At 42.1% G+C, this 22,773-nt stretch overlaps 1 protein-coding gene across 3 annotated transcripts in view; it reads right to left on the bottom strand.

Moving 5' to 3' along the window:
• dnajc5ga (DnaJ (Hsp40) homolog, subfamily C, member 5 gamma a) overlaps nucleotides 1–22,773 on the bottom strand; it is a 29,710-nt gene that overhangs the window by 5,454 nt on the left and 1,483 nt on the right. Inside the window, exons 2-6 of one of the 3 annotated variants that reach the window (XM_083790332.1) lie at nucleotides 15,059–15,192; nucleotides 12,919–13,132; nucleotides 7,582–7,738; nucleotides 4,349–4,557; nucleotides 702–742 (exon numbers count right to left, since the gene is read on the bottom strand). In XM_083790332.1, coding sequence (XP_083646458.1) covers nucleotides 4,352–4,557; nucleotides 7,582–7,738; nucleotides 12,919–13,132; nucleotides 15,059–15,183 — 702 coding nt within the window. In that variant the 5' untranslated portion in view covers nucleotides 15,184–15,192 and the 3' untranslated portion in view covers nucleotides 702–742; nucleotides 4,349–4,351. The remainder of the gene's footprint in view (nucleotides 1–701; nucleotides 743–4,348; nucleotides 4,558–7,581; nucleotides 7,739–12,918; nucleotides 13,133–15,058; nucleotides 15,193–22,773) is intronic. The other 2 variants (XM_083790331.1, XM_083790333.1) reach the window with 2 other exon arrangements.

The following is a 22,773-nucleotide window of genomic DNA, read 5'->3' as shown; positions in this document are numbered from 1 at the left end:
CACCCCTGTGTCAATTATCCAATGTGATCCTGGGCTCTACACACTATCCGCCAACCTATTCCCCATATATGGGGGGGACATAGGGAGAGCAACGGACTTGAACTCATGCTTCCTTCATGCCTGAGTGTCCAAGTCGCTCCTTTACACCTGACAGGGGGGAGTTTCCCTGGTTGGACGTAGCACGTGGAAGGAACATGTTATTCCAACCAGTTCCTTTCCCCTCCATCAGGCGCCCCGGCTGGAGGCAGTTTAGAGACCAGGATTACTGCATGTTTTTTGTGAGGCTACCCTAGGGGACACGGGAGAAGATGCAAACTCCACACAGAAAGGCCCTTTCGCCAACCCCACCTCGGGTATGGGTACTGATGACGCGGACGAGGAAACACGCCGCCAGCACCCACAGCGTCCCGAGCAGGAATCAAACCCAGGACCTTCTAGCTGTGAGGCGACAGCACTACCAACTGTGCCACACCTTATACCATCTTTTGATAAAAAAATAAATACATGAAAAAAATAAGCTTAGCTGAATTCCAACAATAAAAAGGAATATACTGTCAAGATGCAAAATCGGTGTAAGCAGAGAAGAGACAAGTTGTGCAGTGGCCTGTCTGCACTCTAGGCTGTGTGCATAGCATATAAGCGTTCCATGTTCTGCTGTGGAAGCAAGCTGACTATAACCATCTCTTCTACCTAGGACCTACCTGCACCACGCCACTCTGTCACTTCTTAGACTTAGTCTTCCCTGAGAGGGGAGACGCCACACACCATGAATGTCACCATCCATCAGGATGCAGTGGGAAAAACAGCAACAGAGCACATGGCTTAGCCTTGGAACAGTGGTTCCAAAATTGTTTAGCTCAAGACCCAAAAGAGAAATTTGATGTCTCCCAGGAACCCAAACTAGTGAAAATAGCCGATCTTGTAGATACTTCTTAAATTTATTTTTTCCCTATTATAAACAAAATGTAGGAAACCAAAAATAAGGGGATATTTATCGACATAAATTATTATTAATTAGATTAGAACACATGAGTTGCACATGCTACCTCTCTGAACCCTGGCTATGTCCATACTAAAAAGTTAAAAAAGTTAAAAAAGGAAGACGCTTGTAACAGCTTGTATGTCTACTATACTAAAAGTAAACGTTATGGCCCAGGCCGTAGCGTAACGGTCTGGGCACCGGACTGGTGATCCAGTCGCGGTGTGCCGCGGGTTCGACTCCCGAACCCGACACGGCCTTTACCGCATGTCATCCCCCCATCTCTCTCCCGTTTCCTGTCAGCCTACTATCTGCCTACTATCTGCCTACTAGCCTACTATCTGTCCCTTAAAAAAAATCAATAAAAGGCGTAAGCCGCAAAAAAATATCTTAAAAAAAAAAAAAAAAAAAAAAAAAGTAAACATTATAATTCTGACATCAAAAGGCGAAAAGGCTTTACCTTATTCAATATTGGCTTCTGACAATGGATTCACTTTTATGGGGACAATTTTTAAGAATTGTTTTAGAAGAAAAAGCATTTTCTCTTATCCCAAATTACTGTGCGTACTTTCATTCAACAAAGGCGCTGAAAAAAGTCCCTGACATAAGGAACCCACTCGAGATTAAAGTCACCCGGACACCAGAGCCTGACAAAATCCTTCAAGCACATCCCAAGATCACCTTCTCCCCAAGTAGGCTAAAACTTGAACGATCCCCTCATGCTGAGTAAGCCAAGGCAATTAAAGGTTGGAGTGACAGACACTTCCCTGTGTTGGTGAGAAGGAACACACTGCGACTGCCAACAGAGACAAACGCAAACAGGCTTCAGTCGGTAGCACAATGTGAATTACAGTTCACGACAATTGAGCTGTAGCAGACCTGGGACAGACAAGTCCAGAGGACAAACTGAAGAGCCAACAGATGGTTAGTGTTGACAGGACAGCAGTGGAAGACTGCTCCCCCAGAGTTCCCAGCAGTATGCAACAGCCACTAAACACACACGCACATAAACACACCCCTACACAGTAAAATCTGGAGTGTTAATTAATCACGACTGCAGGTCACATTTACTATGAAAAATGCATGTCCCGTCAGTCCGTTTCGTCCGTTAGTCACCCCACGCCTCCATATGTCATGCCTCGTGACATCACGTCGTAACATCATCCGGGATGGAGATCCCTGATGTCATCAATATTAAGCCCATTTATGGGAATGCTCCATACTGTATATGGCGATCTAAGGGTTTGAGGTTAGATGTAGAGTTGCTGGCCAATATTGATGACATCAGGGATCTACATGATATATGATGAGTACTATATCATCATGTAGATCCCTGATGTCATCAATATTGGCCAGCAACTCTACATTTAGATGTAGAGTTGCTGGCCAATACCCAATACTCAAACCCTTAGATCGCCATATATGGAGCTGACCATATATGGAGCTGACCATAATTCCATTATGTTGATCCTTCCCCATCCATCTGTCCTCTTCGATGTCTCCCTTTGGACTGATACTTGTCCATTCAAACTCTAGACAGGCCCGCCCCAAAGTCATTAGGTCTGCTATTTTTGAAAAATCGAAGAACGACTGACATTTTTAGAATCTGATCTCAGGTCAGAATGGGTTAATCAGACCAGTGTGTCCAGTGGAAACCTCGTATGAATCTGATCTCAGGTCAGAATGGGTTAATGTGCCTGTAGGAGTGATTTTGAGAATTAAGATCGACCACAGGCTAAATCGATTCTATTTGGCCCTTACACTGTAAGCCTGCTTAAATATGGACCTTGTATGAAAATCTCAACTTGCCCCACAGTAAGACGACAGCAGCATTGGTTACAGTTCTTTTTCAAATGTATTCATTTTAACTACCCACAGTATGTAAAACAGTATATGGATCCATACACATTGTGCACAGATTTATTTTAAAGTTCCAACAAAGGTAACCAATTCAGTTGGCATGTATGCATTTTGTACACCCTTGTGGACCCCCTTGAAAACGGGGGGTTATTCACAATAAATAATTTCAATATACCATATAGTATGTTAATTGATGGACTGTCAATTATGCCTATTATGCCAGACTCACATTGTCCACCAAGAACAAGACAATATTAAACTTGAACTCAACAAGTTTCAGGATTATACAGACACTGCTCTACACGCTGGAAACACAGGCTGTTGCCTCTACTGAGTTGACAGTGTGAACATCAGAGAAAGGGCCTCTGGGCCTAGACAGTCTACATCAGATCGTCTTGATCAACAACCAACTGGTCTCAATACACAATAAAATCCTCAGTGTTCATTTATCGCACTCGTCGCTAACGTCTGAATGACACTCGGTTGCTAGGCGATAAAACAGGAAATGAACCAGAAACAATATGGCGGGCCGGCCCACGTCCATCTACATTTGTTTAACATTTTTCTAATGCTTATATCTCTGATTCTTTTCCCAGAATCAGGTTTTAAAGACTTATTGACGGGAGATAACTAAAGCGTTGCTCATCACGGTTGCAAAATGCATGTTTTCGGGTGAAAGAAAAGGGAGAATATACATGACCTGACTGAAAAGACCTTGGCACTGGTGGAAGAATTCATTAATGATTACCTGGCAATTCTCTGAGTTAAATTAACGACTTGAGACTTATTGACGATCTACAAGCTGAGCTTTTAGAAAATTTGTTTGAAAATGTTTGCCTATAATGACAAAATAGGGATGCCAGGTTGAAAGTGCTTAACACAGGGGATTTTTAAGTGTAGTAATAAAAGAGTCCATGCTAAAGCCTCGGACAACCCAGGATTATACAAAGCATTATTCTTTCAGGATATTCTCATCATGTACTTTATCACCATTCCCGGCTATATTGTGGTGTTACTGAGATTTACAAGAGATTAATGGCTTCTGTTCTGTGTGTGCATCAGAGGATCTGTTAATACCAATTAAGTTGCAAATGTTCTTAACCCAAAGTAATAATCCCCTGAAACCAAATCACTTGATATGAAGTTGGTACAAGATTAGTAATTACTATGATATGCCAACAGCCTGCCACAGAGGCCAAAGCTACAGCAATTCATTCAGACATGCTCAATTCAGGACAAAGCATTATTTACAGGCAAAATACATTAACGTCATGCAACATTGGCATACAAGGAACTGTGATAATGCTGACACAAGCACTCAGTATAGAACAAGCAGGCACATGGCACGCATGTGACAAACACGCATGACGCACAAATCCAGCCAACCATGCAGGCGGACGACAAAACGAATATGCAAAGTGATGCAGGGATGACGGCCTCTCAAGACAAAGCGGATCCAGAGTGCCGAAGGAGAGGTGACACACAGATGAAGGTATGTGGCTATCTTACGAGTCATTTCGACTCCGGCAGCGTCTCCCCGGGTTTCTCTGTCTCAGCGGGGTTTGTTGAGGTCGGCGACTGGGCCTGCACCTGTGGTTGCGGCTCAGGGGCCGGCATGGGCAGAGGCAGGGGTATCGGCTGGCTCTGTGCCACGGGATGGCTGTCGGGCCCTTCCGAACCCGGAGTAGATGTCGGCTGGATTATGATTACAGTAGTCCCTGTTGAATTAGAAGGTGGAAACCACTCAACCTCCTGTTGACACATTGGTGAGGTAGAGGAGGAATGCAATGGCGAAATATTCGAATTTCCGGCTCAGAGGAAGCTCAAACACTCACAACATTATAAGGGTGGGTTCCACGTAGCCCCCATATGTGGTTTGTTTCCTCTCTTGCACTTTGGTCATACAGTATTTGTTCTGGACTTAGAGGTTACAAAAGGACCCTTACAGGTCTGTAACTCAGAGTATGCAAACGGAACCAAATGGACCAGTTCATTTTGTACACTCAAGAGTAACAGGGGTCCTTCAAATCAAAAAGCCAGAGAACCACTGGTACATAACAGAACAGCAACCCGGATCCCGGATTCCATGAGATGTTTTATTTCCTCAACCTCAAACAACAGCAACTAGCTAGCTACTGCACTTGCTAGTGTGAGATCCATGAAATAAATCAGACAGCTACCAAATTGGTTATAGCTTATTTGCGAGTACATGGATTAAAGCAATGGAAAAACCTCACAAATGAAAAATGTTGCTAGGCCAAGTCCTAATATGTAATTTGTGAAACGGCGTGAAAGGAGGCACCACACACTAGCGCCGTGTCCTACAGACTTAACCCAATATGTAAAATAAAATGATAATGTTTTGGTAGCTATACGGGTAACCGGTTGAAGAAATTGCAGATTGAAGTGTTAACTGCGGAACTTGTGAAATATCTGAGATCATTAGGGTTTTCTGGAAGACTGAAATAACTACAGAAAATATCTACAAGCTAAGCTTGTAGACACTAGACAGCCTATTGTTAGTGCAGGACACACCTCTATAGAAGACATGCTGACTTCTATGGAATCCAAATGACTGAAATCAGTCATGGCGACTGAGAACTTGAATCCATGCGAGTATGCAACTTTCTTTGTCATCGTGTCGACATAGTCATAGTCTAGTCATTCGAGCCGCAAGCGGAGCCTGCAGTACCACCGTTGCCCAGGTGGAGCCTGCAGAACCATTGCGGCTCAAGAATGAATTGAAGTGTCTGGTGCTGGGAGTCTGGTGCAACACACAGGTCCTGGCGGTACTCCTGGTGAGAGCAGGAGTGGACCTGGTGAGACGTAGGAGGGGCCCGGACAGGAGTCAGCCTACAGAGCCTAGTCCCTCCACACGTGCCTCCCAGTCCCGGCAGAGTAGTTCCGGAGTGGTTCCAACGGATTGTGTGGCCCTGGTCTTTCCCTAGTGGGACTGATTGAGGGTAGCTACTGGGACGTAAATCTGGACTTGATCACCCCAGCTGGGTCACCCGAGTGAGGGGTATGATGTTCGCGAGACCCGAAACCCTGATGACCTTGGGATACATCACTGAGGATACGTCCCAGGTGTATCCAAGCAATGTTGTATGTCGTTTCACAAATAAAACTTTCCTCTGCATGATAATATAATTGTTCCCTTTTTTATCCTAGCCAACAGATTCTCTTCTGTTTCACAAGAGAAACAGTGCATCATGTTATAGATGTAAAGGAAATGTAAACTGCCTAGCTGAGGCATATCCACTACTGGGTCTCAACTCTCAAGCTACCCTGGTGAATGAATGGGCCATATTGGTATACTATACACACACTCATTTGCTCATGTTCACAGTAGGCATATCTACTCATGTGTGACAAACACGGGCACAATTTTGGATTGCTCCGGTTCCCATCTGTGGCCTGCTGCTCGTGGCAGACTTGCCTAAGTTCACCTCCCCTCTCGCTCTATAGCCCAATTCGTACTTCTGCGCATGACGGCACCGCATGCCGAAAATAGCCGACCAACAAGTTCACAACGCGACACGTTGGGAGCTTGTGATTTAGTCATATATCCAGTATTATGCTGTACACCAACACAAACTCTTCTCCCTTCTCTCTGGGAGGAAATGACGGTGTTCACTCGGGCTGAAAGAGGGACATCTGTGGGGTCCCGGATAAAGAGGCGAGAGGCCAGGAGAGGTTGAAGGAGAGAAAATGGAAGGGAGAACTTAGATGGCCACTCCTGCACCATGATCACACTCACTGAAGGGAGAACTTAGATGGCCACTCCTGCACCATGATCACACTCACTGAAGGGAGAACTTAGATGGCCACTCCTGCACCATGATCACACTCACTGAAGGGAGAACTTAGATGGCCACTCCTGCACCATGATCACACTCACTGAAGGGAGAACTTAGATGGCCACTCCTGCACCATGATCACACTCACTGCGTTGCTTGCTCTCCCATGGACGTTTATTCATTTACAATAAAATCCATTACTTCGGTGCAACTTGAGTGACGTCTAGACACGTGGTGTCGCTTGTGTACGATTCAGAGAGCTTGTATGTTAAAAAATAAACACATAGGCTAAAACTGATGTTTTTCCTGCTTTTCGCTGGCGGCAAGTTGAAGTTCTACAGTCAAGATCAATCAGTCACATCTCACACACTCTACTTTATGTCAGAGCCATAAGATCTATGGGTAGAAAAATACGCTTAAAAGTACTCATTTGCAGCTGCAAAAATAGGTGTTAACTTTCCATGTACATATACACTAGGTTCAGAAGTACATTAAAGTGAGCGGCATTTGTTCAAATTAGTGTTAAATAACTATATTCCTATAATAGCAATAATTGCTATACTCGTATAGAGCAGGAACATGAGTTTACTCATCTCCCCAGCTTAAAACAGAAGAACATTTCTGATCAGGGTACCAATTTCATCCAATTGGGAAAGATAACTCATACAGGATGCAGGATAAAGAAGCGAAGAAAAACAAAGAAAAACTAAAAAAGAAAATTAGTTGTCTCCCTCCTGATTGAATACAATTGCTATCCTAACGTGAAAATGTATTTACTGTTTTATTAAAGTGCTGTAAAGGCTGAGAGACCGCCGTTATCACTAGTAATCATAATATACCTGTAGAACTTTGAGGTTTTTTGTTGGATATTCACTGTGCAACGCACACGCACGCACGCACGTACGCACGCACGCACACACACACACACACACACACACTCACCTCCATCCTGCTCGGCTTTGATCTGGGCCTCCAGGTCTTCTGGGTCGACATACTGGTAGTTCTCGTCATCCTCGGGGGGCTTACACTTCCCACAGCAGAAACAGCAGCAGCAGCAACAGCAGCAGCACGAGAACAACGTGCAGCACAGCAACAGGCTCTGCAAGGACACAACCACACCAATGCATTTAAAAACGTTATGTAGGCAATAATAGGCATTTATGTAGGTGCATCGAACATTAACACAAAGGAGGATCTGATGACAAACCAGGCAGATCTACGTTCAATTATCTCTCAATCCAACTGTGGGCTCTGAAGATTTCATGATTTAATGCCTTTTAAAATAAAAGATTGTATCCGTGTTGTCTTGGCATATTGGCATTAACATTGTTGAAATAGGTGTCTTCTGCACAATGATTGCACATGTAGACATCATGTATGTAATGTCAAATACATTTTAACTCAGGAGAGAGAGAGAGAGAGAGAGAGAGAGAGAGAGAGAGTTTGCTGCTATAGTTGATTGTGAAGGACGAAGAAGAACACAGAGTGCTGTTATCCATGCAGAGCAGGGGAAATAATGCAACAGTAAATAAATGACAACCCAAGAGACTATTTTTGTATTATTTTAAGTCATGAGTACCAGCTAGACCTGCTCTATATGAAAAATGCCCTTCGATAATCTTTGTTGAGATTTGGCACTATATAAAATAAAATATAGACTTGACTATTGAGGGGTTAGTGTTTATTTCCCCATCAATCCTGTTGTTGGTTGACTATGGTTCATGCCGTCTGCTAAATGTCTACATTGAAAATGTTAGTTCTACACAGGCCTCGAAGGAAACATTAGTACTTGGAGGTCAGTCTATGTCGTCAGTGCTATGATATCATATAACTAGAAAATTCGCAATTTAAAAAAATTGCAGAGTGTGGTTGCCGCAGTGGCTTACATATGCCCCTCCCACTAATATTGCCAGCCAATTACAATTTCAAGTCACGCCTTAGATCATGCGTAAGTAATTCGGAGGGGATTTTCTATGCACTACGTGCCTACTCAAAGCGCTTACAATGGTTCATTCATTCATACATTGGGAGGTGAAGCAATATGCATATGGATCAAGGAGCTCATTATATGGGCATAAATGGGTAAATTGGGTCCTCGGCAATACACATGCCAAGTTTAAAGTCAATCGGTTGGATGGTTCTCAAGGTATGCATGGGACTGGGACACGCGGACAGACAGGCACACACGCAGAGATTGTGCAGCCGTAGCACTTGAATACACATAACAATAAAGAAATGGGTGTTCTTATACATACTGAACTCGAGAGTTAGTTAGTTCTCTTCACAAGGCATTAGAAAACATAATAGTTGCAATTTATCAACATCAACATCATGAAACTGCCCAATATGCAGCAGCATGTATGCAGACGTGCATGCATGTACTGTAGGGCCACACACGCACGTATGCATGCACATAGATGCCTCTATCGTTGTCACGCACGCGCACACGCACACACACACACAACTTGTGTAGTGTACTATACAAAGATGCAGTTGGTCCCTGTGGACAATCAAATTGTTTGTGTCCACTCAGCTCTCTCTCTCTCTCTGTGTCCCCAGATATCTCTCTGACGCGCAGGGCCGTGGGGAAAGTCGCTACTCGTGCGTGCACTCAGCACACACACACACACACACACACACACACACACACACACACACACACACACACACACACACACACACACACACACACACACACACACACACACACACACACACACACACACACACACACACACACACACACACACACACACACACACACACACACACACACACACACACACACACACACACACACACTCCCTCTCACTCTCTCCATGCTGCAAAACCTACACAGTCACAGCCAGCTGCCTCCCACAATTCTTCATGGGTAGAAGCTGTAGGACACCATGACAGATCCACTCTGCCCAGTTCAGCCCATTCCAAAGTCAAGACCAAAACCAAGAGAAATACAGTCTGGGTCCAGATAGAGATCAAAGGGAGGCAGAATGACTGGGTTCTAGTGCCTTTTGTCTGTACTGCCCCAGATTAAAAGGAACGTCAGAAAATCCAAAGGGGATTTAACCACTTGAACCGCAGCATCCGTATTCTTAGGTGAAGTACATAAGCCTAAAATAGCAGATCTACAATCTCACAACACAATGCGTAGACCAGCTAGTACAGAGCTAACTCAGGTCCAAATATTTACGAAGTCTAGAGGGTTCACTTTCAATAGTTATTATTAAGCATGATCAGTGACTCTCCAACATGGAGAAAGTCTGGTTTTCAAGGTGACCTCTCGGTCTCCAATGTCAAACTTGTCAGAGCCGTTAATCCTCTGCCATTTCCAACATTGCCGTGCAAATGTATTCATGTGCCTAGGTCGCTTTCTTTGTGTAATTTCCTCCCTGATGCCTGGATAAAAGCCTGTGCCATTCAGCATATTGTCGCTGTCGGGTGGACACCTTGTAGGTCCAAAACTCCCTAATTTTTTAGAAAAAATGAAGAGAAAAGGAAACAGTACCAATGGATCCACAAACTCTTAATACTTTATAAATATTTGTAAAACCCACAGAAACTTAACCAATTTCACTTAATTCTTCTTCAAAATTAGAAATTGGCTATTTTTGTGTAACACTGTAGTAACACATTTGTACTATATCTGTGGTTTATGGATATTAGACCGGTTCTGAATTGTGTTCCTTTCTTCTCTATTCTCACTTCCCTTTTCTAACTCTTCCTGAAACTGCAATGTGGACATAAACATAATTGAACCCACTCTTTTACACCTGTAATCAAAATGTGACAAAGTTGTTTCTAATTTCTGATTCTCTCCCATTTCAGAGACTGTGTCATGTAGACGTACTGTACAACACTACACTTTATCTCTACTATTTTATGATGAATCAGTGCACAAATCAGATTAGACTGTGAAGAACTCAGTGGAATAAAGGGATAAACACCCATCAAACCATTTTGATGTAAGAAGGTCTGCAACTAATGTTTAAAAAGTACAATAAGTTGGAAGTACAAAATGATGGTAAATACAATTTGTCTAAACCCAAAAAGATATCTTGTAATGTAATCGAAGACAATTTTACATTTTAGAATATGGAGCAAAGACAAGCATTTACATTTTGGAAGTTACACATTTAAACAGCACATGTAGGCTATATACTGTATGATGCATCACTGAACCGATTCATTTTCCAATCGATCAATTCATGAATTGATTCATGCCTGGATGCAATTGAAGAGCACACAAATGCTTTATTGCTCCGATTCAGTCACCTCACTCAAAATATTTTAAGATAGTCTATTTTTGCTCCCTTGCCAAACAACAGTAAACACCTTCTACTTCTACTGCTCACTCAGTGTCATTTTGTATTGCCACACTAAAGTCTATAATCTTGTACTGTGTGTCCTCATATGAACCTCATACTACTAGCTTCTGAAGTCTGATCTCAGTGCATCTTATTTTTTCCTTGCTGTTCTCCATCCATACCAAGCAGCTATTAAGACACGAGGGACTTCTAATTGTCTGTGAGTCACATAGAAGGGCTTGAATGCAGTTAAAGCTTGAGTTAGAGTTAAGAGTGAGAGGATAGAACATCAGCTAAGTCTACATACAAAAAAACGCTACTGTTGTCTCAACATTATCTAAACCTTTTCAGGCACAGCTTAAGGCTACTATTCAGAATAAAAAGGTCAAGTTCAAAATCAATTCAAATACATGACTTCTGATGTGCTCTGTTTATGTTGACACTGTCAATCTTTAAAGTATTGCCATACAAACTAAGGGGGGAACCTTGACTTGGATTTGTGATTCGGATAGAAGGGAGACATTCTAAAAGAAAACCAAAACTACATGCTGTATATAAAAAGGTTAGAAGATCACATTTTCACACAACAAAATTTATAATCAGTATTAAAATATTGGTTTTAAGATTTGTTTTTGTAATTTATTAGACAGGGATATTTAGAGAGACAAGAAAAGGGGAGACCGATGGGGAAGATATCGAGAGCAGACAGGAACGAACTCCAGTTGTCGTCATTCACAAGGAGTGTGTGTACTAACCGACTGTACTACTAGAGAAACATTGACATTGATTCAAATAATCTGTCAACTGCTTCCAGGCTTGATAGCTCTGATGGAGCATTAGCTTAACAATAATAACAATAAAGAAATCTCCTTAATTTCTAGTAAAAATATATATATTTAGTCACTTGTTCGAATGCCCCCACCCCCCTGTCAAAAATCACTCACCTTTTACTTTCTCTAATAACAACCTAAAACATGAACCATGGTTGAAAAAAGAAAAAACCCCAAAGTCGTCCTTTAAAGTCAGGTATTTCTGTGCTTGTCTTGACCAGCACAAGTTGCAGAACAGCTGTGGGGATAAGATTTGGAATGGTCTGTTTCCTCTCAAACCCCCTCATTATAGATGACACTTATAGTAGCGGTCAAAGGTCATTGTTAATTCTTGTTTTCTGGTGTGTTTTGATGCATTGGGTATATATTGTGACCAAATGTTGTTCTGGGAGTCAGACCCTGTTCCCTTGTAAGATGTACGTTTGCTGCAGTATTCAAATACTTTAAATCTCTCATACTTTGAGATCTGAGTTGTTGTCTTTGTCTTATTAATGTGCCCTTATATTTTAGTACCCCCAATACCGATTGACTTGATAATTAGTTGACCGGATACTCAGGGGCTCTATACTCGGCCTCCTCCTGTTTTCGCTCTATACTAAATATCTTTGTTTAAAGCTGATATGCCAACAAATTCGAACAGGCTACGAAAACTTTAGATCTGCTATTTTCACTAAAAGACTTCCCTCCAGAAAAGGGATGTTTGTCGTTAAGTCTGTCTATGGGTTTTATACAGTATATTATTTAACCAATTAAAAGTACAGCTTGTGACTAAACTATATTTGGTACTATTTAAAAAAAAAAACTTTAAAAATAGTTCAAATAGCCAATCTACAAGCTCACAACATGTCGATGTAGATCGGCTTGTTGAACTATTTTATGTTTTTAAAAATAGTAAAAGAAATGGCAAATAAGTTTAGGGATAAGGGGTGGCTTAATTAGGGCCCAGGTTCTTTTTTCCATTTCCTGAAAATAACGGTTTTGTAAAGATGTAAAGATTCCAGCCCGACAGCAATACTATGTATGTCACTGTAGACCGTTATACATCAAGCACAGCCCTAATAGTAATTTCTATGAACAATGTTGGTTTCCAAACATAGACAGACCAACACACAAGACAGCTACATGCCGGCTTCATCCCGTCTTACCTTGAACCACCACTTGGACATGAGGAAGTAGTATTTGACGCTCTCCTCGCCGAACTGTTCTGACACGTACAGGCCCATGGAACCATACTCGTCGTAGATCTTCCGCTTGGTCTCATCATTGAGGATGGAATTAGCGTTGTTGATCTCCTTGAACTTATCAGCCGCTTCTGGGTTGTCCGGGTTCTTATCTGGGTGAAACTTCAACGCTAGCTTCCTGAGACACGGGAGAAAGACGGTGGGGAAAGGGAAGGGTGAGAGAGGGTAGAAATGAAGGATAGAGAGAAGGACAGAGGAAAGGGAGAGAGAGGGATGGGAGGGTTGAATGGGGGACCAACTATGGTTGCCTGAACAATTTACAAAATGTACACTTAAATCTTGCTCCTTGACATTCATGGAATATATATGTTACAATAATAACAATAGCTCAAATTTATATAGCACTTTTCTAAATACCCAAAGTGCTGCACGTAAAACACTAGGAACAGACTTTATTCAAGAAAACAAAAACAAATCAAAACAAGTACAAGATCAGTGCTAGGTTAAAAACATAAAAGGATAAACAAGGGATGGGGGGACAGTAAAATTGAGAAATCATATTCATGATTGTAACAAATCAGTTAGTTCACCGTCAACTCATGAAACCATAGTGTCACATCACATTCGTCATTCATTTATTGTAGTGGCAAGCTCAAACAAACTTTGCCACTCGGCTGGGCACATGCATGTATATAGAAACCGTTTTTGACGCGTTCAAATTATAATGTCCAGGCATTGACTGCTGTAGGGTGAGGTTCCCATTTATTCAACACATTAGGTATTACAGCAGTTTTCTTTATGCAAAATAAAATGATACGGTAAAAACCGTGTGATCTCTAGCCTGTTGTGCCTATACCTTCCAAACCATCAACCTTGTGACACACACCCCCCATGGTGAAACCGCCCATCTAACGGGTTAAAGGCACACACAGGCAGAATGGCTCCTTCATTTATTAACTTGCTAGTGTTAAGGCTAATATATTGATGTAAAATGTGCTGAAGTGAGTCACGTTGACTCAGCCCCACACTGAGAATAGCATTATAAAAAACAGACTTGCACCTATGTATTAATTAAGCCTAGCCATCTGTTTGTTTTCCCAGGATCTCTAGTGGGGGCATAGCTAACTGACTGGCAAGTGAGGGCTGATGTGCATTCTAATTTGAAAAACACTCAACATAATCACGCAGTGGGTTGGCAAATACTTAATAATGAACCATGCAACCTGCACAGACCTAGTGGTCAGTGCTAGGCAAAGCTACCATCTAAACTTTCTAAAGTACAGTCAATAATTAATGTAACCCGATAATAACCAATAACCATATTATGCCCTGGCTGGCTTTCTGTGTTGTGGACCAAACCTGAGAATAATGGACTTCTTTGGGGTTTAAGTTATTGTCTCCACCAGGCCGAAGGCATGTGGGGAGAGTATGTTTTGCACTCCGTCCGTCCGTTTGTGTGTCCGTTTGTGTGTCCGTCCGTGTGTGTGTCCGTGAACAGCTAATCTCGGCCACCGTTAACCCGGTCGATGCCATATTTTGCACACACACTCCCTGGATGCCAACCATGAACCTCTGCCCCAAACTTTCCAGAACGGCCTGTTATAGCGCCACCAGGAGGCCGCTTTGTGCAAAACAAGTTTTTGCACAGTACACCTACAGATTTTGTCCAAACATCACGCAAATTGGTACACAGTCTCTCTAGAGCCATTCAACGAAACGGGTCTTTCAGATTTATCAGACTCCATCCTGATTGGTTAAGATTGGCTTCCAAAGTTCACAGGAGTGCTCAGTTTCAAACAAAATGCTGCAAATCATGAACACATCGCGTGATTTCCGTGAAATTGTGCACCCACATTCCCACTAGGCCGAGGACGAAATGCCACATGAACAATTTCAACTCAGCCTCAAGGTGGCGCTATAACTGGCCGAAAAGTGTTTTTACCTCTAACTGCACGGATCTGTGGATAACCTGGTGGAGACCTGTGCCCGGAAGGGCACTTTTTCTAGTTTATGAGCAGCAGTTTGAGACATAACTGACAAAAAAAAGTACACCAGACCATGAACTTGATCTGTGGTTATCAAGTGTGTCTTCATGCAGCATTACCTGTATGCTTTCTTGATGTCCTCGGCCGTGGCCCCTTTCTCTAGTCCTAGCACCTTGTACAGGCTCTCCCCGGCTGTGGACATCTTCCTCTGGGGACGATTGGGGTTCGGGTTCGGCTCGGCCATGGTTCACCTCTGCAGAACAAAAGAACAAAGATCAGAAACAGATCTGTTTTATTTTTAAGTCATTTCAAGTATTTCTTCTAAATTATCGGTGCTGGGAGGATTTGATGTTGTTGCTACTCTGTATAATGTTGGTTACGTTATTACCCAAGATCTGTACTGGTACACTTCATATGAATGGTTCTTATATTTAGCAGTAAACAACACGATTATGTCTTCCACACGCTGGAACTTGCAATAATGTAATGTAGGTGGCCCTCAATATGGAAATTGTTACAGCCCATTCCTGACAGAAAGCTAAAGCAATATAGCTAGGACTAAAATGTGTCTGCTTGACAAAGATTAACGCAGCCTTTTATTCATATTGAATAGGAGTCGGACATACTTATATTAATATACTTCATGGCCAGGCAAGTGTAAAATTGATTACAGCAGCATGTCATCTCTAAAATAAGTATATGCAATGAATCAATTTGAGGCCATCTATCTAATGGATATAGGTGTTCTGATTTTGAACTGGTTTGACATCATGGGCTAAATGCAACCCTGAACACAATATGAACCCCACTAGACTCAGACCACTACACACAAACCCACGATTTAGATCCCCATCCACTGAATGAGAAACATATCCTTCATGTCCGTAGATTTGAGACTAACATTTTCTTCCTAAAGCATGCCCTACAACAACACTACACTGACTCACGTAGATAATAATGGATCATTCTTGCTGCGATAGTCTATTCACCTACACTAATGTCTGCCTGGTCATATTGGAGACATACTGTCAGAAGAGGGAGCTACTGTTCCAACATGGTCAGGAAAAGAAAAACTCTCTCTGGTTATGTCCTTAAGGCTCCATCTCCAATGTGGACACTGAGCACGGCCAAATCCAACCAGTACTTTCCCCCAGAAATTCAACACTTCACTGTCTCCCTCACAGGTTTCTGTCTAAAGCATTTATGGCTTTTTTTCTTTCTGTTTTGAGCATGGCTACTGTATGTGCAGACATACTCTCACTCTCACCCACACAAGTATGTTGTCCTGGTCGTTGGCTAAAGAAGATTACGTTTAGCTGATGGCACATATTACATATCCAAGTCTGTGTCAGTCACAGAGCGACAATGTCCTAGTCAAACTCCACCACTAGACCGGATACAGTCCGAGGACGCGCGCGCACTAACGCACGCACGCACGCATTAACACACACACACACACACACACACACACACACACACACACACACACACACACACACACACACACACACACACACACACACACACACACACACACACACACACACACACACACACACACACACACACACACACACACACACACACACACACACACTAGCAACAAGGCATTCTCAACACCACCATGATGCAGGTATGGGTAGAAGTATGATCACAAACCAATAAAGGGAGGAGGCCCAGGGATCTTGGTATTTACAGTGTATATAGGCAGTCAGACTTTGCTCTGCAGTCTGCACATTCCCAACAACACAACACAACTAGTGGAGTGCCTGCCTGGTATAAACCAAGATCCAGGTGTGTGTGTGCGTGTCAGTGAGTGTGTGTACATGACATGTACACACAACACAGGTCAATGTCATTGTCATAAGTAGCTTTGACACATGAAATGGCAAATATCACAGGATTAGCCTGTACAGCAACAGCAGTTCTCTGGGTCGTTCAGTCAGCCAATGACTTTTTCAGTCACTGATGCGTTTTTTTTTATTTTCATCATTTGTGTTTTCGACTATTACAACTACGGTAGTCCGAAATTTGTCGACCAACCGATTAGTTGATTTAATCAAATCTGTCAAAATTCTGTTTGCCACATACAATTATGCAGAGAGAGACTAGCCAATTCAACATTCTAATGTTGTTTTCACAATGGCTTCTGGCTATTGAAAGTTATTGTCTAATCTAAAAGTCTTTGTCAAGATCAAACCAAACGATTTAATCGATTGTGAGGGGAGAGCCCTACTAGCCAAAAACAAAAGGTTTGGCATCTTTAAATATAATCTTGTGCACCCGATGCTGTGCCGCTCTCATTTTGAAGTCAGTCCAATCTTGTATTTGCTGGCATGATCAAGTTATGAGTACTCAGTCTGTTGACTTTAATGGCTTTGTCACATGCTGTGTGCCAGAGGAAGCATTTAGGCGCTTAGTGTAAATTGGACTATACTCTTTCTCACATGACCTCTAAAAGAGAAAAGTCCATTAACACTTATTGGGGAGATTGTAGAAAAGGGTATTAGAGAATGAATGCTTTTACTCAAGGTACACAAAACAACTTTGTGTACATTTACATTACTGCATTCATTCCCTAAGCCTAAACGTCACCACTATATACAGTACCTACCATTAAAATGTTCTAGACTTTTAATATTATTTATTTTTATTTAATTTTGTCCTGTTTGTCCTTGTTTCGTTGGGGGGGGGGGGGGGGTGTACGTTGTTTGTTGATGTTTGTGATGATTTTAAAAAGTAAAGAAAAATGGGTATTTGCAAAGGTTTTCCTGTCAGATGTACTGCTTGGCTGTCCCCAATAAAAAACTATATATATATATATATATATATATATATATATATATATATATATTATATATATAAAAATAATGTTCTCGAGGACCAGACCAGTCTGTATACTGTCCATCCTTGTAAAGACCAAATGCATAGATGCTCGCACGCAGTAAGCATTTCATGGAAGGCGATGCAGATATTTCATGAGCTCCAGTTCACTGTATCAGATCACACTCGTAGCTATTATGAGTGTGACAATATTTTTGTGTTTCTTGGCAGGGTTTGTTTGCCTATCTGCCTACGGAAGTGTGCATAGAGGAGTGTCTATGTTGGGTAAACATTGCAGCCACCTTAACCTGATGCAAACAGGCACATCATCGAATGTGATAACAAAACAACCAACAACTAATGGAGTAATGGTTCTCAACATTCACTGGAATACCTATGCAAGCTGCATCTTTGTTTATTTTCAAAGATTAAAGTTCCTGTCTATTATTTAGGGAAGTGCAGAGGTGGTTCTAAAGGGAGTTATAAATACAGTTATGTGACACAGGTTACATTCCTATGTGTATGTCTGCAGCTAATCTCCCAAACCACCGGACCTTGACCCATTGGGAAATTTCAAAATAATTGTACACATTTTTAATTTATGTTGGGTATTGTTTGCGTCATTGTACATTTGTACATGTCTTCGCCATTTAACATCTCACGGAAATGTACAAAACCACAGCAGAAGGGGAAGAAGAGACATTTGCATGAAACAATATGCAAAACCTTCAGGCTTGAAACTCTAATAATAAAATGTAATTGGAAGATTTCCAAGAAACATGCCGACTGCTGATTCATGTTCCCTGAAGGATGAACCCTTGAAGGCCAAAATATAAATTGGCATTGCACACAATACATCAACATTATCTAATAGGAAGATTAGACGACCATTTCTGCTGGCATGACTCTTTGGCTACAATTTCTGGTCAGATGTCAGGAGCAGCACAGGGCTGCTGCTAGCAGAGCTTTTAGACACTTGTCTTGTTATTTCATAGGATAACACCCATGTGGCCTGCTGCAATGTATCTTTCAATGTAAAAGAACGTAGTTCACCAACTCCATCTTCCATAGCCTATACACAAACTAAACATGGACACAACTGTGCAATTAAATAAGTATAACTAAAAAATACATCACATGGATGCACCTGGGACGTATCCTGAGGTCAACAGGGTTTCAGGTCTACCAACATCATACCCCTCACTCAGGCGACCCAGCCGGGGTGATCAAGTCCCGACTTACGTCCCAGTATCTACCCTCAATCAGTCCCACTAGGGCAAAACCAGGGCCACACAATCCGTTGGAACAACTCCAGAATTACTCTGCCAGGGCTGGTAGGTACGCTTCTGGCACATGGAAGGCTCTGTGGTTTGACTCCTGTCCGGGCCCCTCCTACATCTTACCAGGTCCACTCCTGCTCTCACGAGGCCCAGGACCTGTGCGTTGCACCAGAGTCCCAGCACCAGACACTTCATTCAGGAGTGGTGGGCAATGGTTCCGCAGACTCCACCCGAGCGAGAAGGTGTTGCTGCGGGCTCCGCTTGCTGCTTGAATGGCCCTCCTAAATGCCTCACCGAGGGTTTGTTGGGCTTCCTGCTCACAGAGGACACAGGCTGGGGCGCTAACCCATACTGCTCACCCGGGTGCCGTCTACATTCCGGCTGTCACCCGTCTCTCCGGTGGTCACCACCAGACGATACCTGGTTGTCTATTTCTATGAGTCACTATAAATAGAACTAAAAAATACATTGCATGGATGAACCTGGGACGTATCCTCAGTGAGGATACATAGTAACTATGTAAGATGGAGATATGAAATATCACAGCTTGATCCATAAACATCACAAACTAAATCCCATAAAGCTAAACTGGATCTACTCCTGCACAATCTGACAAGCATTCAAAATTTAACTCTCATTCATGAACATTTCTACAAACAAGATATTGGGCTTGTGTGTGTAACCACAATATATATAGACATCCACACTTAGTGTCTTTAATGAATCTGTTATTGATGGAACACAATTACTGTACATGGTTAGCCATGCCCTGTCCACATTACAGCATCTACCTAGCTCCCGTCATCATGGCAATTGAATTACCCTAATCTGTAATTAAATAGTTGTGTGTGTGTGTGTGTGTGTGTGTGTGTGTGTGTGTGTGTGTGTGTGTGTGTGTGTGTGTGTGTGTGTGTGTGTGTGTGTGTGTGTTGTAGAAGCTGCCCCTAAGGCACTGCAGTGCCACCATAAAAGGCCTGGGGACACAAAGATAGAGCATGGGAGGACAAAAACAATTTGATCGTCCACAGGGACCGACAATCTCTTTAGGCTAATACACAGCAAGTTTTCTGGCTATCCAAGATACCGTCTGTGTGTGAGAGACAGAGGGAGGCAGGGATAGAGGAATGAGAGCAATAGAGAGGGGATGTACTTGAATTCACTATACATTTGTTTATGCACCGTTACACTCGAATACACTCTTTTCAAGTATCAAGTTTAAAGTATTTTTACTATTTTACTTACTACGTACAAGTCACTTTATCCTACAGTTGGTTGCACGGTTTGTGCTCCCTGAATGGCTTTCAAGTTTGAGTTATATTTACGATCTGCTCCATCCAGACCTCACTGTGTTTCAAGTGTTGAGGGTAAATAATACTGTCCAAGCTCCAAATCTGTTGTTTGTCTGAGCAGACACCTGACAGGCACGGCCCCTTAGGCTTATATAGTCACTGTCACCAAAGACAAAGAGGTCCTTCATTGCATGCACGATAGAGGGAAGGGTGAGCATGTTTTCACTCAACGTGACCTGATTTGCACTGTACGTCCTTGGGATTTCAACCCCAAGCACCCCTTCCAAACACCAACAATCCCCTCTAACCTTTTGCCTCATAATGCTGCTGCGGGGCATAAACCCTAAACACAACCTGTATAAAAATCAGTTTAACCATTTTTCATTATTGTTTATGGCACACAATGCCATGTGATAAGAACTAGCACATTATACACATGACAAAGGGCTGCGATATGACAGGAACGACACCATCACAATGCCGTGCAATCTACTCTGACTATAAAACTAATCCATTAACATTATAAAATGATCCAATGTGAACTCAAAACAAACTTGAAGGGGAAGCTGTGCAAATAGGATTTACATTACCTTACATTGGGCTAGGCTACTCACTTCCAGCCATGGTCTGCTTTTGTAAGCACTAAATGGTATGTCATATCACCATCTCAATATCCAAAATTAAGTTAATTGAATGTGGCATATTCATATTCATTCCACATTGTACACAGTACATTAGGCTTTAGTTATATATGGCAAATAACACCTGCCTATAGCCTGGAAACCAGACGAATCTGCTACAGGAAAACAACAAACAAAAAACAACATCCCTGATCTACGCAGTGATATTAGTCTGGCCAGCCATGTCAGGCTAACACTTTCCCTGCTCTGTCCATAAGCCACATCATGGTGACTGCCTGACCTGTCCCGTTAGCTAAAGTACAAGCCTGCGAGATTACCAAGATAAGTTAAGACAAGAGCTTTATTAATGCCATGGGGAAATTCAGTCACCAAAAGCAGCACAGCAGTTAAGATACAGTTACAGGGGAAGAGAAAGTACTGTGGATACAGCAGGGTATAACATCACACACAAAGGTAACACCATTAACCTGATATCACCTGAATGTCCACGCAGGATCAAATAAAGGTCTGTCTAGAAGTATACAATACATCCCCAAAGCTTGCATCATGCAGGACAAAATTAATATTTAAAATATACAGTATACACAGTAAACATGTCAGATTAGTGTCCTTATAGTAATTACCTGACTTAACTACGGTACTTCAGAGACCCACAAAGATAAATATTAACCAGAGCGTTACTCAATCCTGAAACCTTGTGCGCATAATCACTGCAGAGTAAAACGAGTTGAGGAAATGTTTGTTGTCATTAATCATGTCCATAACAATAGTGCGGCAAGATGAAACGTCACTATTCCAGATATAACCACAGAGAGGGAGAAGAGACAGACAGAGGGAGAAGACAGTCTACTGAGGAGTCTTTTGTATTCCTTAACAGTCATCTTGTCTCTGAGTGCTGCTATTTTTGGCTACTAGGCCTTTCCTGAGAGTCAAATGAAGGATGGGCATTGATGACACTTCATTCAATCCACAGTTCACACTCATCATGTTGCCCCATCACCGTGGACAGAAAAGAAGAGACACGAGACAGTCTGAGACATAAGTGAGACTGTGTGAGAGGGCAGGACAGGATGAAGGCATGCTCCAATAAAAGTCAGCAACAACTACCTGTATAGTAGCTGACTAGCTGTAACTAAAATGTGCCAGGTATATGCATAGACAGTACAGAGCAAATTCAACCAATGACAGCTCATCAATATGTAGCAGACATTTTCAAATCTAACACTGGGATGTACATATGCAATGTACCTCAATGTAGCCTACGTACAAATCTAGCTGCAATTTGCAACATTTTTTTTTTTTTTTTTAATAATGGGGTGAATCTAGAGTTGCAATACCCTCCATTGACAGCCCATTCCAAATCAAATTTCAATTTATTAGCAGAAGGTAGCTCATAGTCATAACATGTCTACGGTGGATTGTTATATAACAAATGCTTTGCAGATTGAAAGAGGATAATTCGAGTTTGCCCTATAGTTGCAATGTTGGTGAGTTTAACATCGTTTAATACAAGCAGATCGGAAATTTGATTTGGATCAATGGGCTGTCAATGCAGGATATTGCATTTAGATTCACCCAAAATAAATCTAGTGTTGTAAATTGCAGCTAGTAGTACAGATCATAAATCCTGCAGACCTGCACCACAGTGCACAGGCCAGGAATATTCCCCATAGGGCATTAATGTTCAAATAAATCTTTGTTAAAAAACAACAACAATGGTGATCATTTTGGGAAAGACATAGTTAAGATTAAGACCTCTCTTACAATCTTAAACTCTATTCTTAAATCAAACAGGTCTGCC

Source organism: Protomyctophum parallelum, assembly GCF_964188405.1.
Source record: "Protomyctophum parallelum genome assembly, chromosome: 19".
In the NCBI taxonomy this organism is placed as follows: Eukaryota; Metazoa; Chordata; class Actinopteri; order Myctophiformes; family Myctophidae; genus Protomyctophum; species Protomyctophum parallelum.
Note: the sequence above shows the minus strand (reverse complement) of the source record. Positions and strands in the feature narration are given on the sequence as shown.